The sequence below is a fragment of the Pelophylax lessonae genome (genome assembly GCF_965119305.1).
Source record: "Pelophylax lessonae genome assembly, chromosome: 5".
Taxonomy (NCBI): Eukaryota; Metazoa; Chordata; class Amphibia; order Anura; family Ranidae; genus Pelophylax; species Pelophylax lessonae.
Genome location: NC_138772.1, coordinates 516,524,692 through 516,544,049, shown reverse-complemented (window position 1 = coordinate 516,544,049; position 19,358 = coordinate 516,524,692). Strand labels below are relative to the sequence as shown.

Genomic DNA, 19,358 nt, shown 5'->3' with positions numbered 1-19,358 from the left:
GAGTAGGACACTAGGCAGAAAAAAGATTTGGCTACGCCTATGGGCAGTCCCAGGTGGTAGACATCCCCCTCTCTGCTATAGGTCTAATCCTATTTTCTCTTTCGTTCATTGACTAAGACAGCTCTCCAGTATTCAGAACTATAGGGACATCCCCAAGCAGTGCCAAACATGAGGGGTGGGAAAACAAAAAAATCCCAAGGCTAAAAACAATAGCCAATCAGGTAAACAGGAGCTCAACAAAATAACAACTAGAGCCCAACCCAAACAATACAGCCCCAAAGAGGGAACAAGCCCTCTAAACAGCAGTCTGCAAAACTTTGCGACCAAAGGAAGCATCCGAAGATGCCAACACATCCACTTTGTAGGAATTAGTGAAAGTGTACTCCGACGATCGCCTTGCAAACTTGCCCCACTGACACCCGATTACGGAAGACCAAGGAAGACTAAGCACCAAAGTAAAGTGCGCCGTGTCTGCGACAAAGTTCTTTTTCCTTCCCAGACTGTGGTAGAAAGGTACCCCCCCCCCCCCCCACATGAGACCGATGTCATTCAGGGTAGCTCCAAACAGACGGTCGCCTTGAAAGGGTAAATTGTTCAGAGCTTTTATAGTCTGGTCCGCAGACCAACACCTAAGCCACAATACACGCTTAAGCGTCACTGCCAAAACAGCTTACAAAACAGGGGAATCTGCTCACCCTCTAGGTCACGGCGCAAAAGTGTAGCCCACTCGGTCAGAGTTTGTGACACCAGGGCAATCGCCAGGACTGGCTTAAGCGCTGGGCCAGCAAAAGTGACCATATTGCGGGCCACAGACCCTGCCTTCCTATCAGCCGAATCTTTAAAACCCAGAGATTCCTCTACCAGAATCATGGTTGCCATGTACAACCTGGAGACAGGGGGGTCCACCACTGGTGGAACAGTCCACTTCTTGAGGAAAAACTCCTCAAAGGGGTACCGCACCTCAATAGCGTGTAGAAACCACAAAGGGACATTTTGCATGCTCCCACTCTTTAGAGACAAATTTGACAAAACAGGAGGGATAAGGAAACCCTTTTGCCATGCGAGACGACTTGTGGGTGTTAAAGGGGACCGGCACCTCCGCCACAGCCTCATCCTCCATTTTTAAAGATTCCCACACAGATGCAATCAGTGCGTAAACAAGCGCGTTCTCATGCGCAGCCACAGAGGTGGATAAATCAGGGAGCGTGGCTGCCGGGACACCCCCCCAATGGCACAGTGCAGCACACCAGTCCAAGTCACTATACCAGCCCACCACGCTACCCCAGAAGGGGGGGGGTACCAGATTGCCCACAGGGACCACAAACAACCAGGGGGGGGGGGGCTAAGGGGAACCCACAGGTCCAACCGTCCCAGGGAGGGGCACGCGTCCACTCCAAAACCCTCCAGGGGTAGACATCTACTCACCATACCAGGAACCAGATGGGCACTGCTCGAGACAGAACCTCCTCACCATCGAAATGGGGGCTGTCGGCCAGGAGAAATGCTGTGACTCAGGCCGAGACCCAATCGTATGCAACCTCGCAAGGCATTTACCTCGCAGACCAGCCCTCGTCCAGTGGGGCTATGTCGCGGCCAAACTAGCGTGGAGCTGTGGTCTGCGAGCGATCGCTGGCCAGACTGGTGTGACCACTGGATCTAGATTATTCAGCCCATCGCCCAGTCTGGCAGTGGATAGTAGGTCTCGCAGCAAAAAAAAAAAAAAAAAAAAAAACAAACAGGAGAAAAAAAGCCATTTAAAAAGGAAAAAAATTGCCAGGATCAGAGATCCTAGCAAGGAACTAGGTCCTTACTCCTGACTAGGAAAAAAAAGTGAAGACCTACAGCAGGGAGGTGAAGTATACCCCCTGGGACTTCCCGTAGGCGTAGCCAAGTCTTTTTTTCTGCCCAGTGTCCTACTCCTGTAGGGGGCAATATAACCCTATGGTTCTGAATAATGGAGAGCTGTGTCCGTCAATGAATGAAACAGAAAATAATAATTTGATCCCCAAGCAAAACATGACTTAGTACTTAGTGGGGAAACCCTTGTTGGCAAGCACGGAGGTTTCTTGTAGTTGGTTGCCAGGTTTTCACACATCTCGGGAGGGATTTTGGTCCACTCTTCTTTACAGACCTTCACTAAATCCTTAAGGTTTCTTGGCTGTCGCTTGTCAACTCAAAGTTTCAGCTCCCTTCATACATTTTCTGAAGGATTAGGGTCTGGAGACTGACTAGGCCACTCCATGACCTTAATTTGCTCTTCTTAAGCCACTCCTTTGTTGCCTTGGTGGTATGTTTTGGGTCATTGTTATGCTAAAATACCCATCCACAACGCATCTTCAGTGTTCTGGCTGAGGGAAAAAGGTTCTCATCCAAGATTTTACAATACATGGCCCTGTTCATTGGCCCCTCAATGCGGCAAAGTCGGCCTGTGTACCTTTAGCAGAGAAACTGCCCCAAAGCAAAATTTTTCCACCTCCATGCTTGACTGTAGGGATGGTGTCCTTAGAGTGATGGTCAGCATTTCTCTTCCTCCAAACACGGCGAGTTGAGTTTATGCCAAAGAGCTCAAGTTTGGTCTCATATGACCACAGCACTTTCTCCCGAATCTTTCTCTGAATCATTTAGATGTTCATTGGCAAACTTCAGAGGAGCATGTATAAATGCCTTCTTGAGGAGGGGGACTTTGTGGGCGCTGCAGGACTTCAATCCATGGCAGCGTATTGGGTTACAAAAGGTTTGTTTGGTGACTGCGGTCCCAACTGCCTTGAGATCATTCACAAGCTCCTCCCATTTAATTCTGGGCTGATCCCTCTCTTTTCTCATCATCATCCTTACCCCATGAGGCAAAATGTTGTATGGAGCTCCAGACCAAGGGCAATTGATGGTTATTTTGTATTTCTTACATTTACGAATAATCATTCCAACAATTGGCTCCTTCTCACAAAGCTTCTTGCTGATGGTCTTGTAGCCCATTCCAGTCTTGTTCAGGTCTACAATCTCGTCCCTGATGTCCTTTGACAGCTCTTTGGTCTTGCCCATGATGGTGAGGTTTGAATGGAAGAAAGATTCTGTGGACAGGTGTCTTTTACACACATAATGAGTTGGCGTTAGGAGCACCTTCTTAAATTGACAGGACTAATCTGCCTACCACATGAGCACATACTGTAGCGAGTCCGTGGGAGCCAGAAATATTGTTGGTTGGTAGGGGATCCAAAACTTATTTTACTCACTGAACTGCAACTCAATTTATAACATTTGTTTCATGTGTTTTTTCTGTATTTTTAGTTTTGGGTTTAATACCGCATAAAAACTGGATTCACACTGTTTGGTTTGCATTGCAGAATGCCTAGTTACACACATGAAAGGTGTGAATGGGCCTTTTGTCTTTCCTTTAAACCTTAACTTATAAATGTGAACCAGACTAATAGAAATGTATACTTGTAAGGCAGTTTCATGCAGCAAAGTGCATGCTTTTTGCTGCATGAAAACAGAAAAATGGGAGTAGGGCTAAAAATGCAAACAGTGTAGGTATCTGCATTTGATTTGGTATCTTGGTAGCTTTCTGCAGTCCCTGTATAGCAGAGCTCAGAATACGGGAGGGAGAGGTGGCACAAGAAGACAATCAGTTGTGCTGCAGTGCCAGGAGCATGCTGATAGGAGAGAAGAGTGGCAGAGATGGGCTCATTAGCCTGTCTTTTACTGTCCAATCCCAAGCTGGTGGAGGGAAAGGACTTCTTGGTATTGCTAATTGCAGCGGAGAAAAGTCAGATCCCCCTCCCTGACAGACAGGCCTGTGTTATGTGGCAGAGCTGTGCAAATCTCAAATACAAATCCTTTGGAGAGTAATATGTGCATTTCATCACTGCATGTAGCTGCTTGCCTGGAGCTTGGCCTTTAATTTCTATGCATTTCATTAAAGCTGTATCACAATTTATTTTTGGACTTCATACACATAAAACAGCGCACTTTACATACCGGTACAATGTTAACTGGTTCCCGACTGGCCGCCGCCTATTTACTGCGGCAATGTGGCTCTGCTGCGCAAATCGACGTAGGTCTACGTCGCCCGCGAGCAGGCAGCTAGGGGGCGAGAGCGCGCCGCCGGTAGCACGCTTCTGCCCCCACTCGGAAGTGGGGAAGCCGATGCACGGTTCAGGCGGCTCCGATTGCCGCCTGACACCCGCAATCGTTCCCCGCTGAGAGAGAAGAACGGTCAGCTGTTGTAAACACAGCCGACCGTCCTTCTCCCTGGAATGATCATAGAGCCCCTGTGATCCTTCTATATAGGATCACAGGTCTCTATGATAATTTCAGAAGCCACGCCCCCACAGTTAGAATCACTCCCATATGCTCACATTTAACCCCCTGATCACCAGCAATGTTAACCCCTTCCCTGCCAATGTCATTAATACAGTAACTTTTAGCTCTGATTACTGTAGTGATGTCACTGGTCCCCCCAAAAGTGTCAAAAATGTCAGTTAGGGGTCTGATCTGTCCGCCGCAATGTCGCAGATAACTTTTGCGCAAACCAATCAAAATATGCTTATTGCGATTTTTTACCAAAAATATGTAGCAGAAAACAAATTGGCCTAAAATGTTTAAAAATTTTGATTTTTAATTTTTTATTTTTTTTTGAGAATGTTATATAGCAGAATGTGAAAAATAAGTAAATCAACCTAACCGCTATACTAAGCTTTGCCTTGATTCTGCTGTATACTCATATCATCCTACCCCTCTTGGTAACTCTGTGGTGATATCAAGCAGTCCTGTGTGGAGATAATGCAGCAATACGTTTCTAGTGCTCCAAACTACTTCAGCATTAGGTTATTGTAAAAAATGAAGATTGAATATTAATTGTAATGCGACAGCAAAACCTGTACCTGGAAATCGCAGCACTTACTAGGAAAGCATCAGGCAATTTCCGGAGTCTGGTTCCCTTTGACAGCAAGAGGGATGGTGGTCCATATCCAGAAATGTGATAAATGTAGAGTTTGAACCATATGGAACTCACTTCTGGGATGGCTGGACCGATGTGCTATGAAACAGAAAAAAAACACACTTACATTTTGCCCGGGAATTAATGCAAATAATATATATACACATACACACACAAACATACAGTGCCTTTGCTCTGAAATCCCAACCAGCATTGCCAGGCCTTACTCTAGCACAGTGATGGCAAACCTTGGCACCCCAGATGTTTTGGAACTACATTTCCCATGATACTCAACTACACCGCAGAGTGCATGAGCATCATGGGAAATGTAGTTCCAAAACATCTGGGGTACCAAGGTTTGCCATCACTGCTCTAGCACCTCCACCTATCCCCTTTACTATGTCCCTCTCCACATGTTCTAACATGGACATATAACAGGGGGCTGCTAAATCCACCTTAACAATTTTAGAGCGCTTAACCTCTCCTAGAGAAACCCAAAACATATTTAAAAGACAATGACATTTTCTGAAGAGTTGCTCTTCCCTGTGTACTTCACAGGGTTAAAGGCCAATACCATGTTAGAGTGTAACATAACATGGTGCAACTGGGCTCCCCCACCCAAGGGACAGCATGCAGGGGTTCTTTTTCCCGTAGCTTCTGTCACTTTTTACATTTGTCTCTCACAGCTGAACGATTCATTCACAGAGATCTATGAATGAATGAACTACAAGCCCCATCTGCCACAACAGCGAATGATCATGGCTGCAATGCTTTGCAGGCTGATTTGCAAAAAAGAATAATTGCACATTTTTTCCTACAAATATATATATATATAATTTATTATTTTTTTTGTAAAAGGCGGACTTGGCCTTTAATGGAACAATTTTACCTGTGGAGTGCAGCTGCTGATGGGCCGTATCTCGTTGGTGAGAGGTGCCATAGACACCAGAAGAGAATAGTTCTTATTTAATACTCGGCTGCAGGTTGCTGGGTCCAGGCCCAAAAGGCTTTCACATCGCAAAAGGTCCAGTTGTAGACCTGTTTACACAACAGAAGATTGTTGCCATTATCCAAAACTGAAATCTAACTACTAGCGGTCACTGAAGATCACCATTCATCTCATTGGCTGCTATCATATGCAAAATTTCAGCAGAAAAATACACTAAACGCAACATATTACCCCGATTTCAGTAAATTCTAAAAGATGAGGTTGTGTCAAGTAAATAGATGTCAAGCTTTAAATTTGCGCATGCCCGCAAAGGCGACAAACTTTGTTTTTCCTAGATTTTACATATTAGATGCTTTAAAAATACCTACAAGTCATCCACTTAGAGTGAATAATGGCCCTAGAATTTTTGGTCCTGCTCCTGCAAGTGAGGCATGTGTAATGTGTATCACAAGCAACATTTTCATAAGAAGGTATCCCTAATGGTTACGATTACATTCAGGTATGCATGTACATGGAGATAGGGCAACAAAAATATATTTTTTATTGGGGGGGGGGGGGGGGGATGCAATTTAGGTGCTCGGGTATTTTTTTTTTTTTTGTTCCTTTACGTAAAAGGTCTCCTATGTGATATATTATTTCTAAGACAGGTTCTCTTAATAAGAAATCAAGGGTCTATTAGACTCATGATGTCTCTCCTGTGCTCCAAAAGGTTCTTCCCTGGCTGAAAGAGCCATGGAAAGTGACCAATGAAACCAGTAGAAACATTTCGCCTTTGGGTTCATTCTAGCTAGGGGAGATCAGCGAACTGATGTTCTATAGTCTCCCTTTCCTCCATTCACCACACGTAGGTCCCAGGCCCACACTTCAGATAGTGGAGCCTGGGAAACACGGCAGCTGTACGGCCACCCAATCACATTCATTACAAAACCAAACAGTCAGCATGTGTAAACACATTTGTGTAAATCACATCAGAAGCATAGAGTAGCGATATTTTGAGGCCATGCAGGGTCCCTTCCTTAGGCAGGATTGCTTCAATAAACTTCTAGATGGTATTTGAGAAAAACTTAATGTGCTGGTGACATATCCCTTTACCCAGTTCCCAGCCTGTGGTCACTGCAGCACCCAATTACCATATGGCCATTTCAAAGAATGTGTGTGCGTGGAAATACTTCACTGGACTGCATCACTAAAAGACTTGGCAGGAATGTACTGTATGGGTCTGAGGAAGGAGCCAGAGGTATTCAACACGTCAAGAAAGACAGGGCACCAAAGAAGTTAGTATACCACCATAGTCTATTGCAGGATAGTGTGGGAACAATGATTTTGCTGCTCTTTATTCAGACTTTTTTTTTGGAAGGACAACATGTACAAAGAGAAAGCTAGGATTAATCCTTGTGTAGCATAAAAAGCGTAAGATTGTAATAGTTCTGTTTCTGCATGCTGTCTTTCAAATAAAGTTTAAAAGAAGAACAATACAGTGGGGAAAATAAGTATTTGATCCCCTGCAGATTTTGTAAGTTTGCCCACTTACAAAGAAACAAATGGCCTATCATTTTTATCATAGGTGCATTTTAAGTGATAGAGACAGAATATCAACCAAAAATCCAGAAAACACTCATGATAAAAATGTTATAAATGGAGTTGCAGATCAATGAGTAAAATAAGTATTTGATCCCCAAGCAAAACATGACTTAGCACTTGGTGGAGAAACCCTTGTTGGAAAGCACAAAGTTAAGATGTTTCTTGTAGTTGGTTGCCAGGTTTGCACACATCTCAGGAGGAATTTTGGTCCACTCTTCTTTACAGATCTTCTCTAAATCCATAAGGTTTCTTGTCTGTCGCTTGGCAACTCGAAGTTTCAGCTCCCTCTAGAAATTTTCTATAGGATTAAGGAGACTGGCTAGGCCAATCTATGACCTTTATGCGGTTCTCTTTTTTCTAAACCAGTTCTTTGTTGCCTTGGCGGTATGTTTTGGGTCACTGTCATGCTGCAAGACCCATCCACGACCCATCTACAGAGGGAAGAAGGTTCTCATTCAAGATTTTGCAATACATGGCCCTGCCCATTGGCCCCTCAATGCAGCAAAGTCAGACTGTACCTTTAGCAGAGAAACAGCCCCAAGGCATGATGTTTCCACATCCATGCTTGACTGTAGGGATGGTGTTCTTAGGGTCATAGTCAGCATTTTATTTCCTCCAAACACAGCGAGCCGAGTTAATGCCAAAGAATTCAATTTTGGTCTCATTTAACCACAGCACTTTCTCCCAATCCTTCTCTGAATCATTTAGATGTTCGTTGGCAGACTTTAGATGGACCTGTACATGTGCCTTCTTGAGGAGGGGGACCTTGTGGGCGCTGCAGGATTTCAATCCATGGCAGCGTATTGGGTTACCAATGGTTTATTTGGTGACTGTGGTCCCAACTGCCTTGAGATAATTCACAAACTCCTCCTGTGTAGTTCTGGGCTGAACAAGGGTTTGTTGTATGGGCGCTTCCGTGGAATACAGCAGGCTTTAGGTGAGACACTGCACTTCGGCAGCACTGGAGAGGAGAAGCTGCTCTGAAAGTGAAAAAGATAATGCTGATCCGCTTCCTGTAGATGCGTCCTTTCGTCTGTGTCTCAGCCTGGTCGGCATGAGATTTCCCGAAGACAGGGTGTGGACGCATCGGCCGGTGTCCAATAGAGCGGGTGGTGGGCGGTTACATGTTTCGGAGCTCAGCTCCTTCGTCAGACCTCCCTCACTTTTCTCATGATCATCTTTACCCCATGAGGTGAAATCTTGCATGGAGCTCCAGACCGAGGGCGATTGATGTTTTTTTTTTTTTTTTTGTATTTCTTCCATTTACCAATAATCGCTCCAATAGTTGTCTCCTTTTCACCAAGCTTTTTGCTGATGGTCTTGTAGCCCATTCCAGCCTTGTGAAGATCTACAATCTTGTCCCTGACATCCTTTGACAGTTCTTTGGTGTTGCTCATGATGGTGAGGTTTAAATGGAAGAAAGAGATTCTGTGGACAGGTGTATTTTATACACATAACGAGTTGTCGTTTTGTCGTTAGGAAGCAAATTCTTAAAGGAGTTGTAAAGTCAGAAGGTTTTTATCTTAATGCAAATAATGCATTAAGACTCCATTCACACTAGCGCAACGTGTCAGGCGACTTGGTCGCCTGACAAGTCGCGGTCGGTCGCCCGCCCGCCATTGAATACTACAGGACCCGTTCTAATAGGAGCGACACAAGTCGCTCCGACTTAGAAAAAGGGTCCTGTACTACTTTGGGGCGACCTGGAGGCGACTTGCATTGACTTCAATTATATGAAGTCCGTGCAAGTCGCGCTGAGGTCGCGGTGCACACTGTGCACCGCGACTTCACAGGTCGCCCCACCAAGTCGTGTCGCCGCAGTCTGAACAGGGTCTAAGATAAACAAATAATGCATTAAGAGAGACTTTACAATTACTTTAAACTGACAGGACTAATCTGTATACCAAATAAGCACATACTGTAGCCAGTCTGTGGGAGCCAGAATTATTGTTAATTGGTAGGGGATCAAATACTTATTTTACTCACTGAACTGCAACTCAATTTATAACATTTGTATAGTGTTTTTTTCTGGATTTATGGTCGATATTCCGTCTCTATCATTTAAAATACACCTATGATAACAATTATAGACCCTTCATTTCTTTGGTAGTGGGCAAACTTACAAGGGGGATCAAATAATTATTTTCCCAACTGTAATTCTAGAGTTCAATAACTTACATGTTTTAATGTTTGTGGTAAATGAATGGGAACTGCACCCCAGATTCTGTAGAGGCTTAAGCCGGCCATACATGGATTGAAATTCAGCCGGTTCAGCAGGGAGCAGCCGAGATTTGAGCCATGTATGGACAGGCTGATTGCACAAAAGTTGATCCATTTATCAACTTGGGTACAACCAGCCTGTTGGATTTATATAGCCGCTAGTAGTAGTTATTGTATTCTGCTAGCCAGGAAGGCACCCCATCCTTTGGCAGAACACAATACCACTGCAGGAGGCATTCTCCCATAAACACTGACTGTGTGTATATGGGAATTGAGCGATTTTTCTTTCCTTCCACCCGTTGTGGAAGGAAAGGAAATTCAGTCATCTATGAGCCTGGATTTGATTGCAGCAGTGATCCCTGGCTTATCTTTAAAGATCTCTGTACCCGCAGCAGCTTGGTCAGGTTGTGCAAGAAGTTCCTTGTTGTGCCGCAGGAAGAGGATGGTGTTCCGGAGGGTGAGAGCGTGATCAAAGTACCTCTGAGCTTCTCCTTCTCCTGTGCTTTGTACCTAGGCCAAACAATGACATGATGTTCCCATCATCAAAAAATAATTTTACATGCTCACCATCAGCACATTTTACAGTTGCAAATCTAGTCGTGTACGGTGGCACAAATGACCAGAACACTGAAGGTTTCCTGCTACACATAGAAGGTGCAATTTTTATTTAATTTAATTTTAACACTGGAAAAATAAAAGCTGAAATAAAAAAAAAAAACCTTGTGGATATGGGCAGAGGCTGCGCTTTCTTTCCAATCACTTTGACCACAAAGATTTTAGAGTTGAAAGAGAAAAAAACAATTTAGATTCACCATTAATGCTGTGCTAGATCAGACTGTCCATTTCTTACCTTTTCAAGTTCTACTAAGAAACTGTCCAAAGACTCGTCTGATAGTTTGCCCACTTCAAACATGGTCACCGCATGGCTCTTCAGGTTCTAGTACACAGAAACAAACGAGTAACAATGACACGCTGGGTACAGCAAATTATTCCATTCTCCAGCTGCTAGAAAGTTGCTAAAGGTTACAGAATGGGTTAATTTCTACTGCCAGTGTATTAGGTTTCTACAAAGCTGACAAGTTATACAGCCAACTTGTACCACCTAAAATACAGAACCATTTTCCAATTTGGGGAGCTTTAAGAGGAAGAGATGTGAAAAAACAAAGAAGCAACAAAGTTACTGTAAATTAACCACTATACTAACCACTCCAAACATAACATTTTTTTTTTTTTTGCAGAGGTCCTAGGGCAGTGATGGTGAACCTTGGCACCCCAGATGTTTTGGAACTACATTTCCCATGATGTTCACCTACACTGCAGAGTGCATGAGCATCATGGAAAATGTAGTTCCAAAACATCTGGGGTGCCAAGGTTCACCATCACTGTCCCAGGGAATAAAATGGCGATTGTTGCAATTTTTTTTGTCACAAGGTATTTGTGCAGCACTTTTGCAAACACTATTTTTTTTTGGAAAACATACACTTTAATTAATATGAAGAAAACCCCCCACATTTTTTGTAGAATATGAAAGATAATGTTACGATGAGTAAATAGATGCTTAACATGACACGCTTTAAAATTGGGCATGCTGGTGGAATGGGGACAAACTACAGTACCTAAAAATCTCCATAGGTGATGCTCTAAACGCCTTTACAGGTTACCTGTTTAGAATTAAACAGGATGTCTAGTGCTAGAATTATTGCTCTCGCTCTAACATTTGCGGTGATACCTCACATGTGTGGTGCGAATACCGTTTACATATGCGTGCGCGGCTTACATATATGTTTGCTTCTGTGCGCAAGCACGGAGGGATGGGGGGGGGGGGGTCTAAATTTTGTTTTTTCTAATTTATTTTACTTTTTATTTTTACACTGTCCTTTTATTATTTTTTTTTTTTATTACTTTTATTCCAATTACAAGGAATGTAAAACATTTTTGTAATTGAAATAAGGATGACAGGTCCCACTTTATGGAGAGATCTGGGTTTAAAAAGACCCCAAATCTCTTCTTTACTGTTAAAAGCAAAAGATAAAAAAACAAAAATTGTTTACTCCCAGCCTGGACCGGAAGTGACGTCATGACATCGCTCTGGTCCTCCAAGGCCACAAAGGCATTCAAAGTGGATTTACTCTTTGATTGCCTGTGAGACCAGCTGGCGGCACTGTCAGATCGTGTCTCGGGCGAACCTGTGGAAACTGTAAGTCCGAGGAACCCAGCCGCTTTTGAAAGCATTTCAGCAGCTCATGAGCCACTCAGGTTGCTTTACTGAGAAAGCCAGCTGCGGGCTGTCCAAAAACGATACCAAGGTTAGGGCTGATCTCTTCAGCCATAATCCCGGTAAACCATTTGTAAACCACAATGTACAGTGGGTACGGAAAGTATTCAGACCCCCTTAAATTTTTCACTCTTTGTTATATTGCAGCCATTTGCTAAAATCATTTAGGTTCATTCTTCTTCCTCATGAATGTACACATAGCACCCCATACTGACAGAAAAACACAGAATTGTTGACATTGTTGCAGATTTATTAAAAAAGAAAAACTGAAATATCACATGGTCCTAAGTATTCAGACCCTTTGCTGTGACACTCATATATTTAACTTTCTTCTGATCATCCTTGAGATGGTTCTACACCTTCATTTGAGTCCAGCTGTGTTTGATTATACTGATTGGACTTGATTAGGAAAGTCACACACCTGTCTATATAAGACCTTCCAGATCACAATGCATGTCAGAGCAAATGAGAATCATGAGGTCAAAGGAACTGCCTGAAGAGCTCAGAGACAGAATTGTGGCAAGGCACAGATCTGGCCAAGGTTACAAAAAGATTTCTGCTGCACTTAAGGTTCCTAAGAGCACAGTGGCCTCTATAATCCTCAAATGGAAGACGTTTGGGACGACCAGAACCCTTCCTAGAGCTGGCCGTCCGGCCAAACTGAGCTATCGGGGGAGAAGAGCCTTGGTGAGAGAGGTAAAGAAGAACCCAAAGATCACTGTGGCTGAGCTCCAGAGATGCAGTCAGGAGATGGGAGAAAGTTGTAGAAAGTCAACCATCACTGCAGCCCTCCACCAGTCGGGGCTTTATGGCAGAGTGGCCCCGACGGAAGCCTCTCCTCAGTGTAAGACACATGAAAGCCCACATGGAGTTTGCTAAAAAACACCTGAAGGACTCCAAGATGGTGAGAAATAAGATTCTCTGGTCTGATGAGACCAAAATAGAACTTTTTGGCCTTAATTCTAAGCGGTATGTGTGGAGAAAACCAGGCACTGCTCATCACCTGTCCAATACAGTCCCAACAGTGAAGCATGGTGGTGGCAGCATCATGCTGTGGGGGTGTTTTTCAGCTGCAGGGACAGGACGACTGGTTGCAATCGAGGGAAACATGAATGCGGCCAAGTACAGGGATATCCTGGACAAAAACCTTCTCCAGAGTGCTCTGGACCTCAGACTGGGCCGAAGGTTTACCTTCCAACAAGACAATGACCCTAAGCACACAGCTAAAATAACGAAGGAGTGGCTTCACAACAACCGTGACTGTTCTTTAATGGCCCAGCCAGAGCCCTGACTTAAACCCAATTGAGCATCTCCGGAGAGACCTAAAAATGGCTGTCCACCAACGTTTACCATCCAACCTGACAGAACTGGAGAGGATCTGCAAGGAGGAATGGCAGAGGATCCCCAAATCCAGGTGTGAAAGACTTGTTGCATCTTTCTCAAAAAGACTCCTGGCTGTATTAGATCAAAAGGGGGCTTCTACTAAATACTGAGCAAAGGGTCTGAATACTTAGGACCATGTGATATTTCAGTTTTTCTTTTTTAATAAATCTGCAACAATGTCAACAATTCTGTGTTTTTCTGTCAGTATGGGGTGCTATGTGTACATTCATGAGGAAGAAGAATGAACTTAAATGATTTTAGCAAATGGCTGCAATATAACAAAGAGTGAAAAATTTAAGAGGGTCTGAATACTTTCCGTACCCACTGTATATATACATATTGCGGTTGGCAAGTGGTTAAGGGAGCAAAATGCCCTTCAATGGTGATGGGGTGAAGTACAGCACCACTTTCTTAAAGGATAATTGTACCCTGGGTTGCCATCACACCCCCTGCAAGTCTTATACACACCTGTCCCCTATCCAGAGATATACTGTCTACAAAGCGGCTTATCAAAATATTCTGAGCTGGGCCGATGAATGAGCTGTACATTCTCCACTTATTTCTATGTACCATGCTAAACGGAGTACAAACACTCCACAGGACTGAATGAAGGGGGTACAACAGCTGATGATGTGAATCTGACACACCCAGAATTATGTGATAAAATCATTTCCCAGAGGAGGAAGTGTTTGTTATAAAAAAAAAGCACTATTATTTGAATGCCAAAAAAAAAAAAAAAAAGAAAATAGGCGTTCTGATAACAAGGCCTATTTAAGAAGTGAAAGGGAAAGTTAGCCATAGCAGCTTCCAGGTAGCAGAGAGCCTGGAGAATAAAATTGTGGTAGATTGCGCAATGGTTTACCAAGCGCAAAATTTCAGTAAAAGAAATGACAATAAAGTAAACATTATGTCACACAAATGCAATATATTACCCATTTTTTATGAAAATTTTAAAAGATGAGGTTGCAAGCAAGGTAAGGTAATACATACCCAACATGTCAAACGTTAAAGTTGTATTAAAATGTTACTACGCCTGTAAAGTTCTTTACCATGTGAGTGTATCATCTTTATACATTTGTATTACATCCACAATAAACCAGCATACTACACTATTTTGGGCTTTGGTGCTTCTCTACCACCCCCTTTTTTCCCCATTTAAAGTGTCAGTAAACCCAGGACCCTGCATTCACTATATCTGGTTTCCCACAGTACAAAGAACATGGAAATGCAATTATTTTAGTAAATATAAACTGCTAAATACCTTTTCTTATCAGCAGTATATAGCAGTCTGGTGATTTCTATCAGTGTCTGGTTAAAGTTTGTAGGAGGAGTTTTCATTCTTCTCTGACTGTCCTATGAGGCTGCAGGTCCCCTGATCCTCTGTCTGAACAGTGCTGATCACACCAGATCAATACACACCAAACAGAGCATGTGCAGTGTTGACCCCAAGGCTCTGTACTATTAGCAGGTGGATTGGGGACTGTGGAAGAAGGGGAGGGTCAGAGAAGACCAGATCAAACTGCCTTTTTACACAATGCGGAGGATTAACCCCTTAGCTTCCACAGTGAGTATAACAAGCATGCTTTATTGCATATACAGACTGATTTTACTGTTGTGGGCTTAATAACACTTTAAAGAGTAGAGTAACTAAACTTTTTATTTTGTATAGGGCTTATCATACTCCAGAGTTGCTGCATAGGATAGGCAGGAGAGAAAATTCTGAAATGCACAAGTTGTGCACAATCTTCTGGCTCCTTTATGCATCTCTTCTGAAGATGCTCAACATTCTTTCAGTATTGGCAGGAAGTGCTGGATTTGTTAAATTCTGTATATGACATTGTGCTGACTCCAGATCCTCTTCTATGCCTTCTAGGATATGTAAATTATAATAGCCACTGCCTGATCGTAATTCAAGCTATTGTGAGATCCCTTTTCATAGCATGTAAGCTAATAGGCTCTCGTTGGGTTTCCCCCAACCCTCCTACCCTAGGGGACTGGATTGGGGAAATGGATAAAACATGTAATGTTTGAACTATATACTTATGTTCAACATAATATCTCTCAAACGTTTGAAAAGAAGAAGAAAATGGATTGATGCATCATACTCTAATTTTAATTTCAATCCATAATAAAGTTTGGGTATGCTTTTAGTAGAGGGGGGTGGCCTGTCTCAGAGAAGTTTGTTTATATACTTTCTGCTTCAGAGAATTTCTAAATATATTCTTTTAGAATATTTTTGAACATTTTTGGAAAATAGATGATAATGTATTAAATGATTGTAAGCTCTAAAGAGCAGGGCCCTCTGATTCCTCCTGTATTGAATTGTACTGGAACTGTATTGTCTTCCCCCACATTGTAAAGCGCTGCGCAAACTGTTGGCGCTATATAGTTACATAGTTACATAGTAGGTGAGGTTGAATAAAGATAATAGTCCATCTAGTTCAACCTGTGTAGGTGTGTGTGGCTGTAATCATCTCACATACCCCTGAATGTTCTGATCCTTGAGATGTACAATCTCTGATCCTTGAGATATAAATCTTGTATAATAATAATAAATGTACTGATGTTGATATTTTTTGAGTGGCAACTTTTTTTTTCTATTTCTAGGTTGTTGTTTATCGGTTATAAAATCTTCATCAATAAAATTGAAATAATAAAAAAAAAAGTTGTGGGGGGATCAGTGAATGGATGTTTGCTGGTCTTTCTCCCCTCAGAGAAACCCATAGGGGTTCGAGGAATACAGGTTGGACAGCGAAGCATTGTGGGGGGGGGGGGGGGGAACAGGCAGGTGCACAGCCATAGAAATGCTTTCATTTAGAAATAAGACGTTCAGCTTGTGGAGCATACACACTGGGGTTGATTTAATAAAACTGGAGCGTGCAAAATCTGGTGCAGTTGTGCATAGAGACCAATCAGCTTCCAGTTTTTAGCCCTGTTCACATCGGGCCGATTTGACATGCGAATTGACGTGTAAAATCGCATGCCAAATCGGATCCGATTGCCGGCAACGGCAGCGTTTAAATTGGTGCCACAGTTGGGGGTCCGCCTCCCTTCCGGGGGGCAGTGAGTTCCCATAGGGACGCCGGGGGGGGGGGGGGGGGGGGGTGGGGCGAGGCCCGGACCAACCGACCTTCAGTGTGGAGGATTGGGGGCTCTACTTATGCCACGATTTTAGTCAATATCCTACTGTTTACATTTTTATATTTCATGTTCTGAAGATGCTGTACCACTTCTTACTTGTATGGTCGTGCCTTGATGGCACATTCTGCACTGTTATGACTTTTGTTCTTTTCATGAAAACTCAATAAAAATATTGAAAATTAAATTGGTGCCACACCGCACTGATTTCGAAAAGTAGTTCCTGCACTACCTTTGGCGACTTCAGGGGGGATTTTAAAAGACATATGTACATGAATCCGCACAGATGTCTATTGAAATTGCCCCCGAAGTCGCGCAAATCCGCACAGATGTCTTTCAAATCGTCCCTGAGATTGCAATGAAATGCGGGTTTGAAATCATGTGAGTTCAGCTGAACTTGCACTATTTCAAACCCGCCTCTAATATGAATGAGGGCTTATTGTCAAAGCTTAATTAAACAAGCTGAAGTTAGAAGCTCATTGGCTATCATGCACAGCTGCACACGATTTTTCACTCTCCTATTTTAGTAAATTAATCCCACTGTGTAAACCCCCCACTACCACAGTTACAAGGCATATAGCAGTAGTAAAAGGGTTAAACAGCTTCTTTTTGTGTTGCTGTAGTGAGGGGATTTCTTGTCACCAACATCTTGCAATATGCGAGCGAGACAAAAAAAAAAAAGCAATTGATTTTCAATAGGAATTATGAAATTTAAGAAAAAACTTTTGAGATAAAACCGTGTTGACGGAATAAATCACTCATGATAAATAAGAGACGGTTATCTCAGTTTTCTCTGTGATGAGTCTGCAGTCCAGAGAGAAGATAGAAGTCACATATAAAGGGAAATAAATGTCTTACTGGTGACAGATTCCCCATCATCAGGAAGGCAGTGAGAGTTGAATCGAAAAGGAAGGCGATACGTTTGGTGTGTCCGCTGGTTAGGTTCAGGCTGCTCACACTGGATGTGTCTGCTGTCACAACAAAGAATGGTATAAAAAAAAAATCAAAAAGAGTATTAAAACAGAAGAAAACTGGGAAGGTAAAAAAACAACAACTTTGTTTTAAAATAAAGGGATATAAAGAGCCCATTCACATTAGCGCGACTTGTCAGGTGACTTGTCAGCCTGCCAATCGCGGTCAGTCGCGGTCCATTGATTAGCACAGGACCCGTTCTAATAGGAGCAACACAAGTCGCTCCAACTTAGAAAAAGGTTACTGTACTACTTTGGGGCGACCTCGGAGCGACTTACACAGACTTCCATTATGTGAAGTCCCTGCAAGTCGCGCCAAAGTTGCGGTGCACAGCGGTGCACGCGACGTCAAAGGTCGCCCCCCGAAGTCGTGTCGGCTCTAAAGGTTCAGTGTTTTTTTTTTTTTAAATGGCAAACATGTCATAGTTACCTGCACTGTTTAATAGTTTTGCACAGAGCAGCCCTGATCCTCCTCTTCTCGGGTCCTCGCTGGTGCTCCTATCTTCTCCCCCTTGACCAGTGCCCCCAATAGCAAGCCGCTTGCTATGAGGGCACTGGTGCGTGCTCGCTCCCAAGCTACGCTCTATGCGTCCATAAGAGACATAGAGCCACATATCGGCCCCACCCCCGCTCTTTAATCACTGGCTGCGATTAACAGCAGTGGGAGCCAAAGGCTCTCCGTACGGTCTCAGCCAATGAGAGAGAGAGCCCCAGTACAGCTGAGGCTCTCATGCATATGCCTGGATCAAGGTGGGGCTCAGGTGAGTAATAGGGGAGCAGCACACTGAAGGTATTTTTTAACCTTCATGTATTCTATGCATAATTCACTTTAACATTCAGTTTTAAACAGTAACACATTTTGTCTTGCATTCTCTTCCTCTAGTATCCAGTAAAATTAGGCTCAAAGTAGGAAAGGGAGGGGTGTCACTGTAAACTAATAAGGCTGTACTTCATCAATAAGCTGCTACTACTTCATTTCCCAATCAAAGTCTTGGCCAAGCTTTATTACTTTGACAGCAGAAGAGAAAAGTAAATGGCCAGGACCTGAATGTGGTATCTAGATTAGAGATCAGCAGATAAGGACAGTTCAAACACATGCATTCTATGTTCATGCATTTTAGTATTGGCATTAGACTGGCTTTTTATAAGCATTAATAATGCTTTAAAAACGCTCCCCAAATGCCCTATGTGCGATTTTGATGCATTTTGTTAGTTGTGATTGTTACACAGTTATGAAAACAAAAAAAATGAACTGTGCTGATAGAAAAACATCTGTTTTTTCCAAGAAAAAGTTATGGAAGAAACTGATTGGTTGTTCTCAGTGACACATTTCTGCATCTCATATGTGTTTGTACATGATATCTTATATTCCTTTCCTTTTCGTACACTGTAATAAACAATGGGCCTTCTTACCTTGGTCTTCCTGGCTGGTGGTATCCGTATCTGTGGCTGAAGATGCCAGATCTTGTACAGGGCTTTTGTTCTCTGTACTCTCCCAGGACAAAAGCATCTTCTGAGGGTCTAAAGTGCTTCTGTGAAATATAAATTGCACACTCTGTAGTTTTGATTGTATGAAAACAGACTTGAGGATGTATTTACTAAAATCTAATAGATTTTACAATTTGCAAGTGCAGTTGCTCCAGAGCTTAGTAAATGAGGTGAAGCTTCTCTTGCAAGAAAAATGCAAGAAAAAAAAAAAAATTTTCTTCCACATGTTTGGATGCTGGAAGTCAGCAGAGCTTCCCCTTATTTACTAAGCTCTGGAGCAACTGTGCTTGCAAAGTGCACAGTCTATTTGCCTTTAAAAATCAACCCCATGATGTTAGTTTAATAACAGGCCTTGAATGTTCAAAATAACCACTTGCTGGCCGCACCATAGCAGATTTACTGCTACAGGGCAGTCGC

At 43.0% G+C, this 19,358-nt stretch overlaps 1 protein-coding gene across 2 annotated transcripts in view; it reads right to left on the bottom strand.

Moving 5' to 3' along the window:
- Positions 1–19,358, bottom strand: part of FAM91A1 (family with sequence similarity 91 member A1) — a 145,736-nt gene that overhangs the window by 22,278 nt on the left and 104,100 nt on the right. Inside the window, exons 12-17 of one of the 2 annotated variants that reach the window (XM_082257935.1) lie at positions 18,867–18,985; positions 17,341–17,453; positions 10,537–10,623; positions 10,073–10,196; positions 5,826–5,974; positions 4,901–5,035 (exon numbers count right to left, since the gene is read on the bottom strand). In XM_082257935.1, the coding sequence (XP_082114061.1) occupies positions 4,901–5,035; positions 5,826–5,974; positions 10,073–10,196; positions 10,537–10,623; positions 17,341–17,453; positions 18,867–18,985 (727 nt within the window). The remainder of the gene's footprint in view (positions 1–4,900; positions 5,036–5,825; positions 5,975–10,072; positions 10,197–10,536; positions 10,624–17,340; positions 17,454–18,866; positions 18,986–19,358) is intronic. The other variant, XM_082257936.1, reaches the window with a different exon arrangement.